The 24,514-nt window shown below is 51.0% G+C and overlaps 1 protein-coding gene across 1 annotated transcript in view; it reads left to right on the forward strand.

Moving 5' to 3' along the window:
- The first annotated feature begins 7,289 nt into the window (after positions 1 to 7,289).
- Positions 7,290 to 24,514, forward strand: part of LOC132381854 (nucleolar protein 9) — a 43,413-nt gene continuing 26,188 nt past the window's right edge. Inside the window, exons 1-5 of the mRNA XM_059951494.1 lie at positions 7,290 to 7,445; positions 8,440 to 8,835; positions 9,039 to 9,509; positions 11,080 to 11,199; positions 11,294 to 11,435. Of these exons, the coding sequence (XP_059807477.1) occupies positions 7,298 to 7,445; positions 8,440 to 8,835; positions 9,039 to 9,509; positions 11,080 to 11,199; positions 11,294 to 11,435 (1,277 nt within the window). The 5' untranslated portion in view covers positions 7,290 to 7,297. The remainder of the gene's footprint in view (positions 7,446 to 8,439; positions 8,836 to 9,038; positions 9,510 to 11,079; positions 11,200 to 11,293; positions 11,436 to 24,514) is intronic.

Consider the following 24,514-nt stretch of genomic DNA (forward strand, 5'->3'; position numbering starts at 1 on the left):
TGTGTTGCGCAGGAACTTGGAGAAACAAGAAATTTACTTTTATTAACTTTTGAAAATGATCATAATATGATCAAATTCACCCTGAAATTTGAGGAGAAGCTGAAGTCAGAAGTATCAGCATCACAGTGGAGTAAAGGGAGTTTCAGAGGCAAAGGAGAGGATTTAGCCAAGGTGATTGGAAAAGAACGCTGGCAGCGATGATGGCAGAGCAGCAATGGCTGGAATTTCTGGAAGCAATTCGGAAGGCACAGGATCCCGAAGAGGAAGAAATAATCTGAAGGCAGGATGACACAACAATGGCTAAAAAGGGAAGTCCAGCTGACATAAGAGCTGAAGAGAGGGCATATAATAGAGCAAAAATTAGCAGGATTGGGAAACTTTAAAAACTGCAGAAATTTCTTTTTCTTCTTCTTAGAGAAAGTATTCTTAGAGATAGTATTAATAATTATCTGGATAGACAGGATCTGATTAGGAGTAGCCAGCATGGATTTGTGCGTGGAAGGTCATGTTTGACAAACCTTATTGGATTTTTTGAAGAAGTTACGAGGAATGTTGACGAGGGTAAGGCAGTGGATGTAGTCTATATGGACTTCAGCAAAGCATTTGACAAAGTTCCACATGGAAAGTTAGTTAAGAAGGTTCAGTCGTTAGGTATTAATGCTGGAGTAATAAAATGGATTCAACAGTGGCTAGGTGGGAGATGCCAGAGAGTAGTGGTGGATAATTGTTTATCGGGATGGAGGCCGGTGACTAGCAGGGTGCCTCAGGGATCTGTTTTGGGCGCAATGTTGTTTGTAATATACATAAATGATCTGGATGATGGGGTGGTAAATTGGATTAGTAAGTATGCTGATGATACTAAGGTAGGAGGTGTTGTGGATAATGAGGTGGGTTTTCAAAGCTTGCAGGGAGATTTATGCCAGTTAGAAGAATGGGCTGAACGTTGGCAGATGGAGTTTAATACTGAGAAGTGTGAGGTTCTACATTTTGGCAGGAATAATCCAAATAGAACACACAGGGTAAATGGTAGGGCATTGAGGAATGCAGAGGAACAGAGAGATCTAGGAATAACAGTGCATAGTTCCCTGAAGGTGGAGTCTCATGTAGATAAGGTGGTGAAGAAGGCTTTTGGAACGCTGGCCTTTATAAATCAAAGCATTGAGTACAGAAGTTGGGATGTAATATTAAAATTGTACAAGGCATTGGTAAGGCCAAATTTAGAATATTGTGTGCAGTTCTGGTCACCGAATTATAGGAAAGATATCAATAAATTAGAGAGAGTGCAGAGACGATTTACTAGGATGTTACCTGGGTTTCAGCACTTAAGTTACAGAGAAAGGTTGAACAAGTTAGGTCTCTATTCATTGGAGTGTAGAAGGTTGAGGGGGGATTTGATCGAGGTATTTAAAATTTTGAGAGGGATAGATAGAGCTGACGTGAATAGGCTGTTTCCATTGAGAGTAGGGGAGATTCAAACGAGAGGACATGATTTGAGAGTTAGGGGGCAGAAGTTTAAGGGAAACACGAGGGGGTATTTCTTTACTCAGAGAGCGATAGCTGTGTGGAATGAGCTTCCTGTAGAAGTAGTAGAGGCCAGTTCAGTTGTGTCATTTAAGGTAAAATTGGATAGGTATATGGACAGGAAAGGAGTGGAGGGTTATGGGCTGAGTGCGGGTAGGTGGGACTAGGTGAGATTAAGAGTTCGGCATGGTCTAGGAGGGCCGAGATGGCCTCTTTCTGTGCTGCGATTGTTATATGTTTTTTTTTCTTTGGCTGTCCACAGATTTTCGATGATGACTGAGGCCTGGGCAAAGTTGGATGGAAGACTTGTAGTTGCCCATGCCCATCTCCCCTCTCCATGCCACCGATGTTGTCCAAGGGAAAGGCATTAGGACCCATACAGCTCGGCACCGGTGTTGTCGCAGAGCGATGTGTGGTTAAGTGCCTTGTTCAAGGACACAACACCTGCCTCAGCTGAGGCTCGAACCAGCGACCTTCAGATCTCTAAACTGTCGCCTTAACCACTTGGCCATGCGCCAGCACTAAAAAAATTTATTAAGTAAGTAAAGATGAATGCTGTGTAAGTACTGCCCATACACAGTTATCGTTGGCCCAGAAATGACATTGTGCACCAGCATAAAATTATAAAGAAAGTATATTCACCAAATTTTCAACTTTAGCGAACAGTTACGGAAAAATAAAAATAAATGGGCCCATTACTGTTAAACCAGTCCAATGTGCACATACACGTTGGAGCTCGTTTCTGGAGTAGATGGGAGTGTGGCTTTACTCACATTCTGGATACACGGTCTGCATGAAAGCACCCACCACATTCCGATCTCCCCTCGAAGATCGTCTTGAACAAACTGGATTGGCCCTTCCTCAATATTACCCAGTTTCAGGAGATTGGTCGGTATGATGTTGTGGGCAGCACTGAGTCGTGGCTGAAAGAAGGGCATCGTTGGGAGTCTGATGTTCTTTGTATCGAAAGGATGGGCAGGAAGGCATAGGTGGTGGGGCAGCTCTGTGGGTAAGAGGTGGAATTAGATCTTCAAAAAAAGACGACATAGGGTCAGAGAATGTCCAATCTTTGTGGGTGGAGTTATGAAACAGTAGGGGTGAGAAAACATTATAGGAATCATATATAGGCCTCCACATAGTAGCCAAGATGTGGGGTTGAGGTTGCAGTGAGAGCTGGAAAGGGCTTGTAATAAGGACAATGTCACAATTGCAATGGGGGACTGCAATATGCGAGGGGATTGGGAAAGTCAGGTTGGTGTCAGATTGCAAGAGAGGGGATTTGTTGAAAGCCTACGAGATGGCTTTTTAGAGCAGTTTGTGCTCGAGCCCACTCAGGGAAAGGCTATCGTACATTGGGTGTTGTGTAACAACCCAGATCTTATCCAGGAGCTTAATGTAAAGGAACCCTTAGGAGGCAGTGATCATAACATGATTGAATTCATACCTCAGTTTGAAAGGAAGGAGCTTAAGTCACATGTATCAGTATCGCAATGGAATAAAGGGAATTATAGAGGCATGAAAGAGGAGCTTGCCCAGGTGGATTGGAGGAGGAACACCCATACAATGCTGGAGGAACTCAGCAGGCTAGACAGCGTCTATGGAAAAAGTACAGTTGAGGGGCAAACGCATTGGACCTGGTTTACATAAACATCCCCGACATGTACCGGGCGGAGCCCCGCCCCCACCTCGGTTACTCAGACCACATCTCTGTTATGCTAATCCCAGCATACAGACCGCTCGCCAGGCGCTCCAGACCAGTTCAGAAGCAGGTGAAAACCTGGCCAGCAGGAGCCATCTCTGCTCTTCAAGACTGCTTTGAGCACACTGACTGGCACATGTTCAGGGAGGCTGCAACCGATGGCAACTCTACCAACTTAGAGGAGTACACGGCATCAGTGACCAGCTACATCAAGGAGTGCATTGATGATGTTACTGTGTCCAAGACCATCACTACATGCGCCAACCAGAAGCCATGGATGACCGCAGAGGTGCGTGTGCTGCTGAGGTCCCGCGACTCCGCCTTTAGAGCAGGCGACAAGGCTGCCCTATCAACAGCAAGGGCCAAACTGTCCCGGGCCATCAGAGGGGCAAAGCGTGCACACGCCTGGCGAATCCACAGTTACTTCCAGGGCAGCAGCGACACGTGGAAGGACATCCATGACATCACCAATTACAGGACAACATCACCCGACTGTGCAGGGAACACCTCCCTCCCAGATGCACTGAGTAACTTCAAAGCTCGGTTTGAGGTGGAAAATAATGTGGCGGCGAGGAAGTCCACCCCTCCTACAAATGACCAGGTGCTGTGTCTCACCGTGGCCGACGTGAGGAAAATTCTGTGCAGGGACAACCCACGGAAGGCTGCTGGACCAGACAATATTCCTGGCAGAGTGCTCGGAGGATGTGCAGACCAGCTGGCATCTTCAACATCTCCCTGAGCAGCGCCACCATTCCAACGTGCTTCAAGGCCGCCACCATCGTCCCCATGCCAAAGAAGTCTTCAGTGTCCTGACTCAACGACTGCCGTCCCATTGCACTTGCATCCATCATCATGAAGTGTTTCGAGAGGCTCATCATGAGGCACATCAAGACCCTGCTACCTCCCTCACTGGACCCCCTGCAGTTTGCGTACCATCCCAACTGCTCAACAGATGACGCCATTGCCATCACCCTCCACCTGGCCCTAACCCACCTGGACAAAAAAGACACATATGTTGTTCATAGACTTCAGTTCAGCATTCAACACAATCATCCCTCAGGAACTGATTGGAAAGCTGAGCCTACTGGGCCTGAACACCTCCCTCTGCAACTGGATCCTAGACTTCCTCACTCAGAGACCTCAGTCAGTCCGGATCGGGAGCAGCATCTCCAACACCATCACACTGAGCACGGGGGCTCCCCAGGGCTGCGTGCTCAGTCCACTGCTGTTCACTCTGCTGACCCACAACTGTGCTGCAACACACAGCTCGAACCACATCATCAAGTTCGCTGATGACATGATTTCAGCAGTGCCAAAACATCTTGCAGAGCTTGCAAGCAAATAGCTGACGTGGCTAATGGGTATTTTTGCCTTTATCAGCTGCCAGACCCTTTAAACTCTCTGTCAGTTTCAGTATTTTCACATTATCTGAGCTCTGCCATTCGTCCAGTAACTGAGATGTCTGCTCAGCTCAAGCTTCATACCCTTCTTCCCCACCGGGTGTGGGCTCGGCCCCAGAGAACACTCCCAGCCTACAATAACTTTGGTTCTCTGCAGGTACACTTTGGCATTCATCAACCAGTGAGGTAATTACTGAAACCAGCTCAGAATTTATATCAAACGACCCATTAGATCTATTGCATCCAACAACTCTTTTCCCCCACTTCACAGAAACAAGAACAACTTGTCTTCAAAGTCATTATCCTTAGCTTCACCCCCCCCCCCCCCTCTGTAGAGATATGAATTGCCCATGGCCCCGCCTCTTCAGGTGCTCCTATCCTATTGGGCAGCACGACTTCAGTTACGTCACTGCCAGCCTGCACTAACAGCTGATTGGTCAGAACACCGTTCAACCAACATAACGGTCCCCAAAACCCTTTACTGAACTCAGCACTCTAAGTAGCAGTTCATTGGGAATTTGGACACTCACCCAACTCAGAACACAAGCACTACTTACGGATACCCTTTCTGAGTCGCACCAGACCTTAATCCCTGTGGTATCCACAATAAAGTACCTTAATTATGACAGACCTGACTTTCCACAAGTACTAGTTAAAACACGGGTTTAAACGCACAAATAAACCACTTAATCAATCATTAAACAGCTTTCATACTGCAATCCCAGATGAGCCCCCACAAATGTAACCCTCCCACCAGGGCTTGTATACAGACCTGGCTTGTTGGATAACTCTGCTAACAGCCACGTGACTCAGGGGAGAGAAGGCCACCTTTCATAAACTATATGTGTCTGGGGTTGGTATGATTTGGGGTTCAACCAAACAGGAACACTGTGATGTTCCAATTAACAGAACCTCGATTTGAGTGAATGCTGTGTAAATACTGCCCATACACAATTATCGGTAGCTCAGAAATGACAGATCGAATGCCAGCATAAAATTATAAAGACAGTATATTCACCAACTCTCCAACTTTAACAAACAGTTACAAAGAAAGAAAAGGGCTCATTTCTGTTAGACCAGTCCAATAAAGCTCATATTGGAGGAGTCGGGGCTGTATCTCTTTACACACACGTGGGACCCACAATTTGTGTGAGAGCACACAGCACATTCTGGAACAAACAAAGGTGGTGGAGAGCCACTCTCTCAGGCTGCTGGGTACTGTGGGGAAGACACTGAGATTTCAAAATCCATAATAAATTTATTATTTAAGTACTTGTACAACCCTGAGAATCATTTTCTTGTGGCATATTCAATAAACATGAACCATAGCACAATTAATGAAAGGCCACCCAATCAGAGTGCAGACGACAACAAACTGCAAGTAGAGCAGGAACAAATTGTCATAATAATAAAGAAATTAACAATAAATATCGAGAACATGAAATGATGAGTCCTTGCAAGTGAGCCCATTGGCTGTGGGAACAGGTCAGTGATGGGGCCAGTGAAGTTGAGTGAAGCTATACCCTCTGTTTCAAAGGTCTGATGATTATAACTGTTCCTGAACCTGGTGGTGGGGGTCCCTGATGATGGATGCTGCTTCCCTGTGTCAGTGCACCATGTAGATGTGCTCAATAGTTGGGAGGGCTTTACCCGTGATGGACTGAGTTGTATTCACCACTTTTTGTAAGATTTTCCATTCAAGGGCATTGTGTTTCCGTACCAGGGGGTGATGTAGCATCTATACAAGCCTGGCAGAGTTTTTGATGTCACGCTGAATCTCTGTAAATTCCTAAGGAAGTAGAGACACTGCCAGGCTTTCTTTGTAATTCCACTTGTACTGGGCCCAGGACAGGTCCTCCGAAGTAATAACACTGAGGAATTTAAAGTTGCTGATCCCCTCTGCCTCTGATCCTCCGATGAGGACTGGCTCATGGACCTCTGGTTTCCATCTCCTCATGTCAATAATCAGCTCCTTGGTCTTGCTGACATCGAGTGAGAGGTAGTTGTTATGCTGTATTTTCAATCTCCCTCCTAAATGCTGATTTCCTGCCATCTTTGACAGTGGTGTCATCAGCCAGTTTGAATATGGCACTGGAACTGTGCTTGGACACGCAGTCAGAAGTGTCAAGCAAGTAGAGCAGGGGCCCAACCACGGCCTCGTGGTGTACTTGTGCTGATGGGGATTTTGGAGGAGATATTGTTGCTAATCCAAACTGACTGGTGTCTACACGTGAGGAAATCCAGGATCCAACTGCACAAGGAGACACTGAGACGAAGGTCTTGGAGCTTATTGATTAGTTTCAAGTTAACTACAGCCAACCAATGCACTCCAAAGCTCTTTTTCCTCCCATTCCCACTAGTTTGGCTGCACAGTGTTGTCCACGCTGCATTAGTAGTCCACTGTATGGTGGAGTTATTGTTATGTGCAAAGTCCTTTAAACCGAACCCAATCCCAGTATCCTTTACCAAGATGGTCGCTTTCCTAACCACCCAACCAATACCTTAGTAAGATGGCCGTTTACATGTTATTCAATAACATTGAATAAGATGGACGGTAGTCGGATAAGGCGCATGCGCTTCTTGTATCCCCTTCCCAAGATGGCCGCCTTGGCGGGGACGAATTGCAGCCACACTTACCAAGATGGACGCCGTGGCAAAGGAGGAACCGGGTCGATGAATGACTGCTTCCGGCGCGTGGAGACAGCAGCGGAGCAACATGGCGGAGCGGAGCGCGGCTTCCGGCCGCTCGGACCGCGACAACTTCAGCTACGGTCGGCAGCTGATGCCCCGGGTGATGTACGGCTTCCCGGACAAGGAGGAGAAGGGTGAGGAGGAGCCGGCCTCCCTGCCCCCGCGGGAGAGGGGAGGGAAAATGGGAGTGAGGGGAGGAGGCGGGGAGAGGGAGCGAGTGAGGGGAGAAGGGAGCGCGACGGGGTAATGGGGGAGGGGAGAAGGGATGGGGAGTAAGGGGGTAGGGATTAAGGGAAAGGATGAGGGAGTGAGGTGTAGCGATTAAGAGAAGGGGCAGTTGAAGGGACGGTAATAGGGGAGTGAGGGAAGGAGAGTTGAGGGAGAGTGGACGGGGGGTATTGCAAGGGGAGGAGAGGCAAAGCGATTAGGCAATCATTCGGGAGAGATAGATGAGTGAAGAGTTGTAGTTGAGGGTGGAGAAAAGGAAAGAAGAGGAGTAACGAGGAGGAATGTGGAGGGTGTGGAAAGGGTCGGAGGAGGAGTGTGAGGGGGAATTGAATTGACTTCATTATTTACATCCTTCATATACATGAAGAGTAAAATCTTTACCTTGCATCTCTTCAAATGTGCAAGGTGCATTTATAATAATTTACGTTGAATATGATGCCCAACAGAATAGTCAATATAACATAGAAATACAGCCGTGCTAGCGTGAATTAAGCAGTCTGACGACCTGGTGGAAGAAAGTGAACTGGAGTAGGTTGGGAAAGGAGGGGGACTGAAGGAAGAGGAGTGAGTGCAGGGAAGGGGGAGGGTAGTGGGGAGGGACGGGGAGCTGGAGGAGGGAGGGAGGGAGGGGAGGCACAGTGAGCTGGGGGAGGGAGGGGAGGGACAGGGAGCTGGAGGAGGGAGGGGCACAGGGAGCTGGAGGAGGGAGGGAGGGGAGGCACAGTGAGCTGGGGGAGGAAGGGGAGGGACAGGGAGCTGGAGGAGGGGGCGAGGGGATGGATGGGCAGAAAGGGGAGGGGACGGGGAGCTGGAGGGAGGGGAGGGACAGGCAAAGCCCTTTAAAAATCCTATCAGTCCCAAAAATCGTTTACCAAGATGGTGTCTTCTCCATCCAAACAGGAGCTGGCTTCCCAAGATGGACACTTCCCACTTTGTCCACGCCGGTCTTACCTTCCCAAGACGGACGCTGGTCAGCCATGGCGCACGCGCTCCCTGTCTCCTCTTACCGAGATGGCCGCAGCAGGGAGGAACGCATCGCCGCTGCCCTTAACAAGATGGCCGCTGCAGGGGCGAAGCATCGCCGCCGCCCTTACCAATATGACCGCCGCACCCGACAGAGACAGCAGAGGAACCGACGTGGGAGTGGGCCAATTTCTGGCAGCGGGCCGATCGGGGAGCGGGGCAGCGCGGCGGAGGAAAACGATTCTCCTCACCACTCAGTCCGCGGCGTCCTTGTCTACTGCCAGCAGCTGATGCCAACGCTGATGAATGGCTTCCCAGACAAGGAGGAAAAGAGTGAGGAGTTGGCGTCAGTGTCACCTGGGGGGGGGGGCAGTGGGAGGGAATAGTGTGATGCGAGAGAGGGATTGAAGGCAGGTAGTGAGAGGAATGGGAGGAGGGAGTGAGCGGTGGGCTGGGGAGGGGAGAGGAGGGAATGGGTGGTTGAACCGTGCATTTGGACTTGCTAACCACCCTCTTCCTCCTCTCTCCCCGGCCAGGGCTGTTCCTCTCCAACGTGCTGACGGAGATCAAGGGCAGGGAGGTGCGGGTCTGCACCAACCCCGACGGCAGCATCTTCCTGGTGCGGCTGGTGGACCAGTGTGACGTTCCTGCCCTGCGCCGCTTTCTCGCCGCCCTCCAGCCTCACCTGTGGCTCGTGGCCAGCCACCGGTGCGGGGCTCGCGTGATGCAGGCGGCCCTCCTGCAGGTGACCCAGCTCGCCAGCAACCTGCAGGAGCAGGGCGAGGAGGAGGAGGAGGACGCAGAGGACGAGCAGGAAGAAGGGGGCGAGGGCAGAACCCTGGAGGGGCAGGTCCGGCAGCTGAGCAGCTGTGTGCGCAGCGACCTCCTGAAGTACGTGAGGGATGCGCAGGGCAATCTCTTCGTGCGGGATCTCCTGCAGGTGCTGGGGGGAGTGGTGCCCTGTGCCAGCAAGCTGCGGAGGAGCACCCACAGGGACACACCCAAGGGTGAGTGTCGTGCTTCCGCACCATCCGGTGGGTCAACCACGCAAATATTCTCCACATCACAACCTCCCTGGAGTACAGTCCAACCTGTAACCCACTCCCAAGGATATTGCATTTCAGTTATCAATCCCTGAGACTGTAGTTTGGATACTCACTCACAGGGATTTGTTATTCTAGATGTAAAAACTCTTAGCCCTTGGACTAGGTTTCAGCCTGTAACTCAGAATTGGGGATCTCATTCCAAACATTTCAGCTGACAACTTATTGGTGGTTCCTAAAGCAAGAAATATTTATAAGGCTTTTTCTGTTTTAAAAAAAAACCATTGTGGTAAACTGTCACAGTGAACGATGATGAGGCATGCGAGGCATGATGAGGCTGAGTCGAAGGTTGAGGTGCATGGGTGTGAGGTGGAGTGGGAGGGCTGAGGCGTGTATGAGACAGAGGAAATCCAGAGTGAGGTTTGGTCACCCCGAGTGTAGGGCGGATTTGGAAAGTTCGGGTACAGGGCGGATTTGGGAAGTTTGGATTCGGGGCGGCGGTGTCCAGGCTCAGAGTGTATCAATGCTACGCGGCCCAGGTCCTGGGGCGAGGAATGACCGACGTATAGACGCTGGGCCGGATGGATTGGAACGGCCGTGTGTCAGGACTGGTTCTGCCTGCTGCTCTGCTGGGTTTACTCCGATCAGAGTCCGAGGCTGAGTGCCTGCTCCAGGCTTCACTTTCACTCTGAATGTCATTTACGTTTATTGTTTGCAGTTTGTTCTCCCCCTCCCACTCCCCCTTGGGTATCTGTCGGGGTTTTTAGTTTATGGCTTCTTTCAGATTTCTTGTTTTGTGGCTGTCTGTGAGGAGGTGAATGTCAGGCTGTATAATGTATACGTACTTTGTTAGTGAACGTTCTTTGAACTCTGAACCTGTGGATTGGATTTCACTCACTCCTGAGAGTCGCTTATCCTATATGTAAACCTCCTGAAACCTTGAATTAGATTCTACTCTGTAACTCACTTCTGGGAATCCAATACAGGTGCACCCCACTTTACAAATGTTTGCTTTACGCCACTTCACTTTTACAAAAGACCTACGTTGGTAACCCGATTTCACATTACAGAGAGGATTTTCGCTTTTACGAAAATTTTTTCCCATGTCTACGATGGTTATAATGGTTCTTTGTTTTACGCCATTTTGGCTTAAGAAAGGTTTCATAGGAAACCTTTGTAAAGGGGGGAACACCTGTATTCCAAATGGACACTCCCCATCCCAAGCCTCAGGATTGGATCCCAACCTGTAACCTGGTTTCTGGGAAACTAGTATTCCAAATGGACACCCCGGACCTCAGGATTTCATTCTAATCTGTAGCTCACTCCCAGTCATTTGTTCTTCTTTATATAAACTGTTGGAAACCCCGGATTAAATCCAGTGTTTCACTCATTCCTGATGGCGTATTTTTCTTGGTATAAAATCGCCTGATCTCTGGTAATTTTCTAGTCCAGTCCTCCCTCCTCCTCCCGCACCCGCCATCCGTCCATTCATGCACTCCTCCGGCCGGTGACCTGCTTTGTCCCTCTCTGACAGGCTTTGACCTCGACAGAGGCCTGGACCTCCGTGCCGGACAGGTGAAGGAGTTCAGTGTCCCGGAAGGGTTCCTGGACGAGCTACGTGACTATGCCCAGCTGCTGGCAGACAACATGACAGGTGAGGTCCCTCGCCGCTGTGAGGTTCGAGGGGGCCGGCGAGGGAGGGATGATCTGCGGAGGTTGCCCCTCTCACCCTCCTCGTCTCTCCACAGAGTTCCTGACCAACCCCACGGCCAGTGCGGTTTTACAGGTGGCGGCCCGTGTCCTGGGGCGGAGGCTGCCGGCCGTGGCTCAGGAGCTGTGTTCGGCCATTCTCAAGACCCTCGGGGAGCCAAGCCAGGACGGGCAGAGCAGGTAACCCGCGCGTCCCCTGCTGTGGCCGTACTCTGTCTCACAGTCCCATATCACTGGTGCGCTCAGGCACACATGGCCTGTGGGTGGCAGCTGTGTTCTGCCATCCTCGGAGAGCATTGACAATGCCGGTGGCCACAGGCGTGCACCATGCCAACGTACACACTGCACGAGCTCGTGAAGTCAGATTTCCATTTATGACCACAGGCGTGCACCGTGCCAACGTACACACTGCACGAGCTCGTGAAGTCAGATTTCCATTTATGGCCACAGGCGTGCACCGTGCCAACGTACACACTGTGCTCGAGCACGTGTAGGCAGATCTCTGTTTACAGAATGGGGTGAGGTTGTAGTTGACTTCAGTGCCCCCACCCACTCTGTGTGAGGGAGGGAGTGGTGTTGCTGTTGACCTCCTGCAGCTCGTTCCACATACCCACTGTTGGGGAGAAGCTTGCCCCTCGGGTCCTCTCTCGCCCTCAGTCTGTGCCCTCTGGCTTCAGACTGTCCTGCCGCAACTAGAGGATTGAGTGCGGGTCTGGTCGTTCCTTCATGGGAAGGGTGTGGAGAGGGTACGGCAGCCAATCACCAGGGTACGGCCTATAAGGAGAGGTTGGACAAACTTGGCTTGTTTTCCCTGGAACGTCAGAGGCTGAGAGGAAACCTGATAGAAATTTATACAATTATTAGAGGTGGAGGTAGAGTAGAGAGTTGGTATCTTTCCACACCCCTCCCCCTGGGCCGAAATGTCTAATATATGAGGGCGTACATTTGAAGTGAGAGGGGGATTATTCTAAAGAGATGGGCGGGGCAAGCGGAGTGAGCCCCGAATGGTGGTGGAGGCAGATACGATACGAGGTTCTTAGACGGAATAGAAGGTTAGGAACATTGGGCAGAAGGGCCTAGTTAACCCTTTAATTACCAATTTAATTATTTCAACACATTGCGAGTTGAAGGTCCTGTTCTTGTGCTGTACTAGCCTGTGCCAGAAATTCAAGAGTGCTGGCGGCAGAAGTGAGTGTAGTTGCTATAATTTAGGGGAAGGTGCTTGGGAAGCTGAAAGGCCTAATGGTAGACAAGTCTCGCAGACCAGACGGACTGCAGACTGCACCCCAGGGTTCTACCATCAGACAGGGGGCACCGTAACATTAGGGCAAGGGCTTAGAATGAGAAACAGCTTCCTCCCCCAGGCTGGGAGACTGAACTCCCTACGTAAGAAGTGCCAGTGGAGTTGTACTGTTTACTTTTTAACTTGTGACGCAAGTGCACCTTATTATTTGTGGCAGTGTTGTGTTTGATTTATACATATGGTGTTGTGCACTTGGTCCGTGGAATTTTGTTGCGTTCGGCGGTTTACGAGGGGTGATTGATAAGTTTGTGGCCTAAGGCAGAAGGAGACTATTTTAGAAAACCTCGCACATTTATTTTTCAACATTGTCCCTCCTACGTTTAAACACTTAGTCCAGCGGTCGTGGAGCAAACGGATCTTGGACCTCCAGGGAGTGTCCACAGATGGGTGATTGATAAGTTTGTGGCCTAGGTTAGAAGGAGATGAGTTACACAGCTCTCGTTATAATGCACATGCAGGTCACCTCTTTGAGTGATGATGCAGAAAGTTTGAAGTTAATATCTCTTCTCCTACCTTAGGCCACGAACTTATCACCCCTGCTGTGGACACTTTCTGGATGTCCACGATCTGTATGCTCCTACTCCTTCTACCCTAGGCCACAAACTTATCAATCACCCCTTGTCTATAGATATGGTTGAGTGACAATGAGCTTGAGGTTGAATTTGAAAGAGGTGGCTGAAGAGATTGTGGAGACGTTAGAACTGATCTTTCAAGGATCACTAGATTTTATTTCCAGAGGACTGGACAGTTGCAAAAGTCACTCTTTAAAAAGGGAGGGAGGCAGAAGACAGGGAACGATAGGCAAGTGAGCCTGCCTTAAGAGAATGGGTAAAGAAGTGGCAGATGGAATGCAGTGTAGGGAGGTGTGTGGTCATTCACCTTGTGAGAAGAAATAAAGGCACAGAGTATTCTCCAAATTCAGAAATCTGAGGTGCAAAGGGACTTGGGAGTCGTAATGCAGATAAACTTGTGCAGGTTGAGTCGGTGGTGAGGAAGGCAAATGCAATGTTAGCCTCCTCTTTAAGAGGACTAGAATATAAAAGCAAGGGTGTAATGCTGAAAATTTATAAGCCATTGGTCAGAACATATTTTGAGTATTGAGAGCAGTATTGGGCCCCTTATCTAAGAAAAGATGTTCTGGCATTGGAGATGGCCCAGAGGAGGTTCAGGAGAATGATCCTGGGAATGAAGAGGTTAACATATGAGGAGTGTTTGATGGCTCTGGGCCTGTACTTGCTGCAGTTTAGAAGAATGAGGGGGGAATCTCATTGAAACCTATTGAATATTGAAAGGCATGGATAAAGTGGACTTGGAAAAGATGTTTCCCATAGTGGGAGAGTCTAGGACAAGAGGGCACAGACTTAAAATACAAGGGCATTCCTTTGGGACAGAAAAGGGGAGGAATTTCTTTAGCCTAGAGGATGCAATTTGGCTGTGGAGACCAAGTCATTGAGTACATTTAAAGCAGAGGTTGATAAGTTCTTGATTAGGCTGTTGAAAGTGACAGGGAGAAGACAGGAGAGTGGGGTTGGGAGGGATAATGAACCAGCCATGATTGAAGGGCTGAACAGACTGGTGTGGCTGAACGGCCTCATTCTGCTCCCTTGTCATATGGTCCTTTGTGATGGCTCTGTTGATTGGGGTCAACCATAGATACTGTTGTCAACCATAGATACTGTTGTCTACGCAAGCCAGGGTAGCACGGAATCGATAGCAAGCTGTTCCCGTGCAGCAGGCTCCCCCTCTCCACGCAGCGGGCCCCCCCTCTCCACACAGCAAGCCCCCCCTCCCCACACAGCGGGCTCCCCCCCCCCACACAGCGGGCCCCCCCTCTCCACACAGCGGGCCCCCCCTCTCCACACAGCAAGCCCCCCCTCTCCACACAACGGGCCCCCCCTCTCCACACAGCGGGCCCCCCCTCTCCACACAGCAAGCCCCCCCTCTCCACACAGCGGGCTCCCCCTCTCCACACAGCGGGCTCCCCCTCTCCACACAGCGGGCTCCCCCCCTCCACACAGCGGGCTCCCCCCCTCCACACAGCGGGCTCCCCCCCTCCACACAGCGGGCTCCCCCCCTCCACACAGCGGGCTCCCCCTCTCCACACAGCGGGCTCCCCCTCTCCACACAGCGGGCTCCCCCTCTCCACACAGCGGGCTCCCCCTCTCCACACAACGGGCCCTCCCTCTCCACACAGCAGGCTCCCCTCTCTCCACACAGCGGGCCCCCCCCCACACAGCGGCCCCCCCCTCTCTACACAGCGGGCCCCCCCTCTCCACACAACGGGCCCCCCCTCTCCACACAGCGGGCTCCCCTCTCTCCACACAGCGGGCCCCCCCTCTCCACACAGCGGGCCCCCCCTCTCCACACAACGGGCCCCCCCTCTCCACACAGCAGGCTCCCCTCTCTCCACACAGCGGGCCCCCCCCCACACAGCGGGCCCCCCCCACACACAGCGGGCCCCCCCTCTCCACACAGTGGGCCCCCCCTCTCCACGCAACGGGATCCCCCTCTCCACGCAACGGGCCCCCCCCTCTCCACACAACGGGCTCCCCCTCTCCACACAGCGGGCTCCCCCTCTCCACACAGCGGGCTCCCCCCCCCCACACAGCGGGCCCCCCCCCCACACAGCGGGCTCCCCCTCTCCACCAGCGGGCTCCCCCTCTCCACGCAACGGGCCCCCCCTCTCCACACAGCGGGCTCCCCCTCTCCACACAACGGGCTCCCCCTCTCCACACAGCGGGCTCCCTCTCTCCACACAGCAGGCTCCTCCTCTCCACACAACGGGCTCCCCCTCTCCACACAGCGGGCTCCCCCTCTCCACACAGCGGGCTCCCCCTCTCCACGCAGCTGATGACCCCAAAGGAACGGCAGAGACCGATACAGTTTGGCACTAGCAGCATCGCAGGAGTTGCCAGTCAGCATTGAACTCAACGTAGGACTGCCTTAGGGACCCCAGCTCCGGATTTTTCCTTTGGGGTTTACTCCTGAAGCCTTCCCGATGAGTGGTGTAAACCCCTGGGTTGCCTGGGGCTCGCTCAGCTCATTCTCGTCTAGGGGGAGCAGCCTTCGGCCCCTCCAAACTGGGTAATCAGCTGGTGTGGATGCTGTGTAATGTCCCCGCCTCGCCAAAGAACAAACAGGACACCGTTTGCTATTAAATGGTTACAATTTATAAAGATTGCTATAACTGATTAATAACCATACAGTATATATAAAGGAAAAGAAAATAAAGAAAAGGCGCCAAACTTATCAAAGTCCAAACCACTTCATACACAACCATTGGAGCTCAATTACTGAAGTCTTCTGGCCACCATTCGATCCCCTCAGACCTCCTCGACTCGCAGCTCAGGACCACCCGAAGTGGTCAACCAAGCACATCTATCTTCGTCTCCTCTCCTCGGGGTACCTCCTGGCCTCGGACTCCCGCTTGGGGTCCGCTCCTCACCCAGTTAACAGCATCGCGTCCTCTCTCTCACCCCCTCGCGACGACTCCACAAAAGCCCGCCGACAATAGCTTACAGACTCAGAAGAAAGAACAACATTGATCCCAATTGGTTTACAAAGGAATACAATTCTCGTTAACAGTAAATTTGAACCCAAACAAGCTTCCAGCACTCTCTCGCAACAAAGAGGCATTCCTACTTTTAACAAAACAAAGAAGCCATTTTGATTAACATACGCAGTAACAAAGAAAAAAAAGAAACCCCCCTTTACACTCTCCCCCCAGCAAATAAAAGTCATGTCCTTATGACTATTAAATAACTCACCCACTCTTCCTGCCAACACAAACCCTAACCTAGGCACAAACATTGACGTTGCTTCCCAAACAGTAAACCTCACTCCCTGTTCCTCAGGCGCTACATAGGCCAACTTCTCTGGGAGTTTCCTAACCCTCTGAGACCTTCGTACCCCCTCACCTAAACTCTTCAGGCTCGGACACAACTGGGGATACCTCGGGCCCGCTACCAACTCCTCTCTCAACCTCTCACTCATGCCCCCCACTGCACACAGCTAACCCTCCCCACTACACCTGACTCAGTGAGAGAAGGGCCAAAAGTCTCTTCCTCAATCAAGGGAAAGTCAGCAAAAGACAGCATGTACCACACATCCAACACATCATCCTTCGAATCCGTATTCTTCCTCATTTCTGCGATCGTTAATTGCTGTCTGATCTTCTCCAAACGGAAACACGTGTCCTGCACTGCTCCTGCAGTCTCTTCAGCCTCCTGCAATCGAGATATCAGCTTCTTCTCTGGCCCCTGCAACTCTTGCCACAGGCTCAGCAGTTTCGACTCACGCGTCCGGGCCATCTCAGTCTGGGACGCAGTTACTCCAACAGCTTCTTCCACCCCGACCTGAAAAGCAGCAGTTAAAGATTGGTCAGCCTCCAGTTCAGTATTCACTGCACTTCTCTCCAGCTTTTTCTTCCTCATGACTTCTTCCAGATCAACTTCCTCCAGTCTCTCCGTCTTCATTTCAGACTTGATTCCGTAGAGACAGTCACTCACGAGCTGCGACCTTCGCCAGCCCTGGCAAGTGTCCAGAAAACACTTTAACTATGTAGTTCTCAGCCGCTGCTGCAACAACCTCACTTCATATTCTCCCGAGGCAAATCCAAATACCAGGAGGTCATCCACATGCGCCAAGACTCCAAACTCCTCCACATCCCCCATGGTCTTCCAAATGCCCTGTGGGAAGGTTGCAAGGGCTCCGGATATGCCCTGTGGCATCTTTTTGGACTGGAAGAATCCTAGGGAACTTATAACGGCCGTCTTCACTTGTCGGCCCCACTCATCGGGATCTGGCAACATCCACTCCTCAGATCCAGCACCTTAAACCACATCGCACCACTCAGACAGGCCATCGCCTCTCCGGCCCTCAGGGCCATATTCTGGTCACTGACAGTGCGCCTCTTCAGCGCAATATTATCCACACTCCACAGCTGTAGGGGCCAGTCGCCGCAACCTCTCTCTCTCCGAGGTGTCTTCAACTGTCAACTCCCCTCCCTCGTGGTATTTCGCAGCGTCCACTAAGAGGGTCTCACCCTCAGATACTTCCCCCAGGCTGTACCACCACCGCCTCTCGTTTGAATTCGGTACCGGCCCAATGCTGCTACACACGTCTGCACAAGCAGCTCGAAACTCCGGGTGCATCGACAATGCCTCCAAACAGCACTCACCCGCCTCCTCCAGGCAGGCCCCCAAGCACACCAGCAGGTTCTCTCCTAAACCGAAACGCTTCCCGTCTCAACAGGGTCTGGACATATCAGCATTAACGATTCACGAACCTCAGTCACCTCCACATTTGCCTCTAAGAACTCCATTTTCACTGACCAACAACTGTTGTCTGGATAATCACCGGCACGGATACTCCAAATCTCCAGTGCCCTCAATGTTGTCAAGGGTAAATGCTTCCAGTAACGGTTATAAAACAAACTGTACAGCAACTTAACTGGCACCCCGGTGTCGAGGATGGCTTTAACTTGACTTCCATCCATCCATAATGACACCTGTGCGCTTGGGCCCTCTAAGCCTTCAGGAATAGGGTCTGTTCCTTTCAGGAGTTCCTTGGTACATTGCTGGGAACGTGCTCCCCCAGAGACCCCAAGCCGTTCCCCCACTGGGCCTCCTCTAAGTTTCCCGACACCTCTCGGACCAACTGAGGGAGGAGCTGATCCCCTTGACAGATCCCCCTGGCACTGCAAGCAATTTATCTGCCCCCCTAGGCAAAAAGGGATACCCTAAAAACTTTCCACCAGTCTCCTGCCATGGATACGGTAAGCCCCCCAGCTGCGGCATTTGACTTCCAGTCGAACCAAACGCATTTTCCCACACCTTCCCAGAACTGGTAGCTGTCACTTCGAGGTAATTGTACCCGACAGTTCTAATAACGCCACCAGCCCGCCTACTCAAACTTTCAACCAATTCCTGTCGCTTTTCCTCAGCCAAGCACTGCCACTCACCCAACAACTGAGAGGTCCGTTCCGCCCCTTTAGGGCTGGACATTACTCCAACAACCGGGCGGAGCCCACCATAGCTGGAACATACCCACCAGTCCTTCCCCGCTCCCTTAACAGCATGGACAGCCCATGGCCCCACCACCATTTCGTCAAAGATAGTTGGAACTCGAACAACGTCCTCCGGGGCACCAACAGCCACCCCACCCAACACACACGCAGAGATAACCAGCAATCGCACACCCGCAAAGGCACACCAGCTCTTCGCCACAGACATAATTTAAAGAGGGCGATCACACAGCTTCCACAGAAATCAATCCCGGACCGAGCACCCCACAATCTAACCCCCTGGGTCGCCTCAGACTCGCTCAGCTCGTTCTCGTCTAGGGGGTGCAGCCGTCAGCCCCGCCAGACTGGGTAATCAGCTTGTGTGGATGCTGTGTGATGTCCCCGCCTCGCCAAAGAACAAACAAGGCACCATATGTGATTAAATAATTACAATTTATAAACATTACTATAACTGATTAATAACCATACAGTATACATGAAGGAAAAGAAAGTAGAGGCGCCAAACTTATCAAAGTCCAAACCACTTTGTGCACAACCATTGGAGCTCAATTACTGAAGTCTTCTGGCCACTATTCGATCCCCTCCGAACTCCTTGACTCGCAGCTCAGGACCACCTGAAGTGGCCAGCCAAGCACATCTATCTTCGTCTCCTCTCCTCGGGGTACCTCCTGGCCTCGGACCCCCGCTTGGGGTCCGTTCCTCGCCCAGTTTACAGCATCGTGTCCTCTCTCTCACCCCCTCGCGACGACTCCACAAAAGCCCGCCAACAATAGCTTACAGACTCAGAAGAAAGAACAACATTAATCCCAATTGGTTTACAAAGGAATACAATTCTCGTTATCAGTAAATTTTAACCCAAACAAGCTTCCAGCACTCTCTTGCAACAAAGAAGCATTCCTACTTTTAACAAGACAAAGAAGCCATTTTGATTAACGTACACAGTAACAAAGAGAAAAAAGAAACCCCCTTTTACAGTGGGTACAGTGGAGGTTTGACATCAGAGTTTTCCTCCTCCTAGATGAGCTGCCAACCACGGTTGCCCAAAGCAACTGGTTTTAAGGTGCTGGTATGCTCCCTTTTGCCGCATCTCCTGTTGGTAGGAACAGTTCCGCCAGGCTTAGCTGCTAAGCCACATGTGAAGGCCAGGAGCTGGACTGGGTTGTCAGAGGCTGTTTGAGGCACACGCCATTGGGAGCATTTAATAGGTCACTACCTAGTGGGGAGCTTGTCCCCACTACCAACCTCTGTACGCTGGGGAAAAGGCTGTGACTGTCAGCCTCATGCTGAGCCAGGGAGGGACACAAAGTTATACAGCACTACAACATCTGAAGTGGCCATTCGGCCCTTTTAATACCCACCTAATCTTCTGCCCAGTCCCATCGGCCTGCACTCCGACCATATCCCTCCAAACCTGTCCAATTCGCTTTAAATGTTACAATTAAATCCGCATCGATCACTTCCACTGGCAACTTGTTCAACACCCTTTGAGTGAAGAAATTTCCTCTCAGATTCTCCTTAAATATTTCACCTTTCATCCTAAACCTATGACCACTGGTTCTGGTTACACCCATTCACCCTTTCTACCCTGCTCGTCAGTTTGTATACCTCCTTAAGATCCCCTTGTTCCCCTGCGCTCCTGGGAATAAAGTCCAGCCTCTCCAGCCATCCCTATTACTCAGGGATCCTCAGGTTCCTTTAGGCTTATTGATATCTTTCCAGAACTGCACAAAATACTCTATCTCACCAATATCTAGTACAACTTCAAAATATAATCCCAGTACCTACATTCAGTGCCCTAGTGTAGCTTTTGTGTTGCTTTACGTAGTCTAGTGTATCTTTGAGTGGTCTCACATAGTCTAGTGTAGTTTTGTGGTGATTCATGTTGCACCAGGGTCCTGGAGAATCGTTGTTCCGTTTTTACTGTGTACTGTACCAACAGTTTATGGTCGAAATGACAATAAAAAGTGACTTGACTTTTGAAGGTCAATGTGCCAGAAGCTTTCTTTATGACCCTGTCTACCTGTAGCAACACTTCCAATGAATTATGGAAACAACACACACAAAATGCTGGTGGAACACAGCAGGCCAGGCAGCATCTATAAGGAGAAGCACCGTTGATGTTTCGGGCCGAGACCCTTCGTCAGGAAAGGAAAGATAGTAAGAGATTTGAAAGTAGTCGGGGGAGGGGGAAATGCGAAATGATAGGAGAAGGCCGGAGGGGGTGGGATGAAGCTAAGAGCTGGAAAGGTGATTGGCAAAAGGGATACAGAGCTGGAGAAGGGAAAGGATCATGGGATGGGAGGCCTCAGGAGAAAGAAAGGAGGGGAGGGGAGCACCAGAGGGAGATGGAGAATAGGCAAACAACTAAATATGTCAGGGATGGGGTAAGAAGGGGAGGAGGGGCATTAACAGGTTAGAGAAGTCAATGTTCATGCCATCAGGTTGGAGGCTACCCAGCCGGTATATAAGGTATTGTTCCTCCATCCTGAGTTTGGATTCATTTTAACAGTAGAGGAGGCCATGGATAGACATATCAGAATGGGACGTGGAATTAAATTGTGTGGCCACTGGGAGATCCTGCTTTCTCTGGCAGACCGAGTGTCAGGGCCCTGGCCCCCACCGTCTTATTTTCACCATGGACGTCCAGTCCCTATAGATCCCTAGCCCCCACCATCTTAATTTCACCATGGACGTCCAGTCCCTATATACTTCCACCCCCACCGAGATGGTATCGAAGCTCTTCGCTTTTTTTTGGATTCCAGACCTAACCAATTCCCCTCTACCACCACTCTCCTCCGTCTAGTGGAATTAGTTCTTACTCTCAATAATTTCTCCTTTGGCTCCTCCCACTTCCTCCAAACCAAGGGTATAGCCATGGGCACCTGTATGGGTCCCAGTTATGCCTGCCATTTTGTTGGCTTTGTGGAACAGTCCATGTTCCAAGTCTATACCGGTATCCATCCCTCTCTTTTCCTTTGCTACATCGACGACTGCATTGGCGCTGCCTCCTGCATGCATGCTGGGCTCATTGACTTTATTAACTTTGCCTCCAACTTTCACCCTGCCCTCAAATTTACCTGGTCCATTTCCGACACCTCCCTCCCCTTTCTTGATCTTTCTGTCTCCATCTCTGGAGACGGCCTATCTACTGATATCTACTATAAGCCTACAGACTCTCACAGCTACCTGGACTATTCCTCTTCCCACCCTGTCTCTTGCAAAAATGCTATCCCCTTCTCACAATTCCTCCATCTCCGCCACATCTGCTGTCAGGATGAGGCTTTTCATTCCAGGTCAAAGGAGATGTCTTCCTTTTTTAAACAAAGGGGCTTTCCTTTGTCCACCATCAACTCTGCTCTCAAATGCATCTCTCCCATTTCCCGCACATCTGCCCTCACCCCATCCACCTGCCACCCCACTTGGGATAGGGTTCCCCTTGTCCTTACTTACCACCCCACCAGCCTCCAGGTCCAACGTATAATTCTTTGTAACTTCTGCCACCTCCAATGGGATCCCACTACCAAGCACATCTTTCCCTCCCCCCACCCTTTCTGCTTTTTGCAGGGATCGCTCCCTACACACGACTCCCTTGTCCACTTGTCCCCCCCCCCCCCCCCCATCCCTTCCCACCGATCTCCCTCCTGGCACTTATCCTTGTAAGTGGAACAAGTGCTACACCTGCCCTTACACTTCCTCCCTCACCACCATTCAGGGCCCCAGACAGTCCTTCCAGGTGAGGCGACACTTCATCTGTGAGTCGGCTGGTGTGGTATACTGCGTCCGGTGCTCCCGGTGTGGCCTTTTATATATTGGCGAGACCCGACGCAGACTGGGAGACTGTTTCACTGAACACCTATGCTCTGTCCGCCAGAGAAAGCAGGATCTCCCAGTGGCCACACATTTTAATTCCACGTCCCATTCCCATTCTGATATGTCTGTCCATGGCCTCCCCTACTGTCAAAATGAAACCACACTCAGGTTGGAGGAACAACACCTTATATACCGGCTGGGTAGCCTCCAACCTGATAGCATGAACATTGACTTCTCTAACTTCTGTTAATGCCCCTCCTCCCCTTCTTACCCCATCCCTGACATATTTAGTTGTTTGCCTGTTCTCCTTCTTCCTTTGGTGCTTCTCCCACCCCCCCCCCCCCGCTTCTTTCTCCCGAGGCCTCCCGTCCCATGATCCTTTCCCTTCTCCAGCTCTGTATCACTTTCGCCAATTACCTTTCCAGTTCTTAGCTTCATTTCGCGCCCCCCCCCCCCCCAGTCTTCTCCTATCATTTCGCATTTCCCCCTCCCCCGACTACTTTCAAATCTCTTACTATCTTTCCTTTCGGTTAGTCCTGACGAAGGGTCTCGGCCTGAAACGTCGACAGTGCTTCTCCCTATAGATGCTGCCTGGCCTGCTGTGTTCCACCAGCATTTTGTGTGTGTTGTTGTTTGAATTTTCAGCATCTGCAGATTTCCTTGTGTTTGCTCGATGAATTATGGAGCTGTATTCCCAGATCCCTCTGTTCTACAGCACTCCTCAGTGCCCTGCCCTTCACTGTGTAAGACTTGTCTGGTTTGTCCTCCTAAAGTGCAGTAATTGGTCTGCATTAAGTTCCATCTGTCACATCATTGGAAACTGATACTAAAAGCAGAAAATGCAGCTACCGCTGGCACGAGATTCTGCCGATGCTGGAAATCTTGAGAACACACACCTTGCTGGAGGAACTCAGCAAATCGGGTAGCGCCTATGGAGAGGGAAAGACAGCCAACATTTCAGGCCAAAACCCTTTATTTGAAAAAGTAAAAGGGCAGAACTGCTAGGATAGGAAGACAGGGGAAGGAGTACAAGCTGGCAGATGATAGGTGAGGGGCAAGGTTGTGAGGGTGGGTGAAGAAAGATACTTGGGGGGGATAGGTGGAAGAGGTCAAGGGCTGAAGAAGAAAGAATTTGATAGGAGAGGACAGTGGACCGTGGAATAAAGGGAAAGAGGGAAGGAACCAGAAGGGATGATAGTAGGAGCAGAGAAGGGGTGAGAGAGTCACCAGAATGGGGAATAGTAAATGGGGGGGGGGGGGGGGGAGCTGGAGAAATCGATGTTCATGTAATCAGCGTGGAGGCTACTCGGACAGAATATAAGGTGATCCTGCTCCATCCTGAGTTTGGTCTCATCGTGGCAGTAGAGGGGGCCGTGGCTGATAATTCAGAATGGGAAGTGGAATTACACTGGGAGATCCTGCCTCTTGCATGGGAAAGAGCAGGGGTGCTCGGCAAAGCAGTCCCCCGAATCTGCGTTCTGGTCCTCAAACTGCCCGTGAGAGTGAAAACAAGGTGCTGGTCTGCTGGAGGGACTCTGAGCCAGCAGTGACGCACGGTGCCCAGAGGCCGGGTGGTCGGGAGGTGAAAGCCTCAGAGTGGCACGGAGCCAGGGCTGCAGCGGGTTGCAGACTCTGCGAAGGAGGAGGAGCACGATGAAACTGGAGTGGAGGTGGGCCCTGGCTCCTCGTCTGCCCAGGTGTTCGGTGTGAATGACCTACGCTGGTCTTGAGACCTCTTCTGCTGACAGGAGACGCTGTCAGAGGTTTCTGAAATCATGAGAAGCAGAATGAGGGTAGACCGTAACAGGAGAGATTCTGCAGGTGCTGGAAATATAGAGCCACACGCACAAAATGCTGGAGGAACTTGGCATGTCGGGCAGCATTTGTGGAGGGAAATAAACAGGTGACAATTCTGCCCAGTATGTCCTTTATTCCTGTCTGTAAATTCTACCTGACTTGTTGAGTTCCTCCAGCATTCTGTGTGTGTTGCTGAGAGTAGACAGTCCTTTTCCCAGCACGGATGCCAAATACGAGGGGACACTGAGGGAAAGTTTATTGAGCATTGGATCCCTGGAATGGCCTACCAGGGCAACTGGTGGAGACAGACACGATCGTGGTTTA

Source organism: Hypanus sabinus, chromosome 26 (genome assembly GCF_030144855.1).
Source record: "Hypanus sabinus isolate sHypSab1 chromosome 26, sHypSab1.hap1, whole genome shotgun sequence".
In the NCBI taxonomy this organism is placed as follows: Eukaryota; Metazoa; Chordata; class Chondrichthyes; order Myliobatiformes; family Dasyatidae; genus Hypanus; species Hypanus sabinus.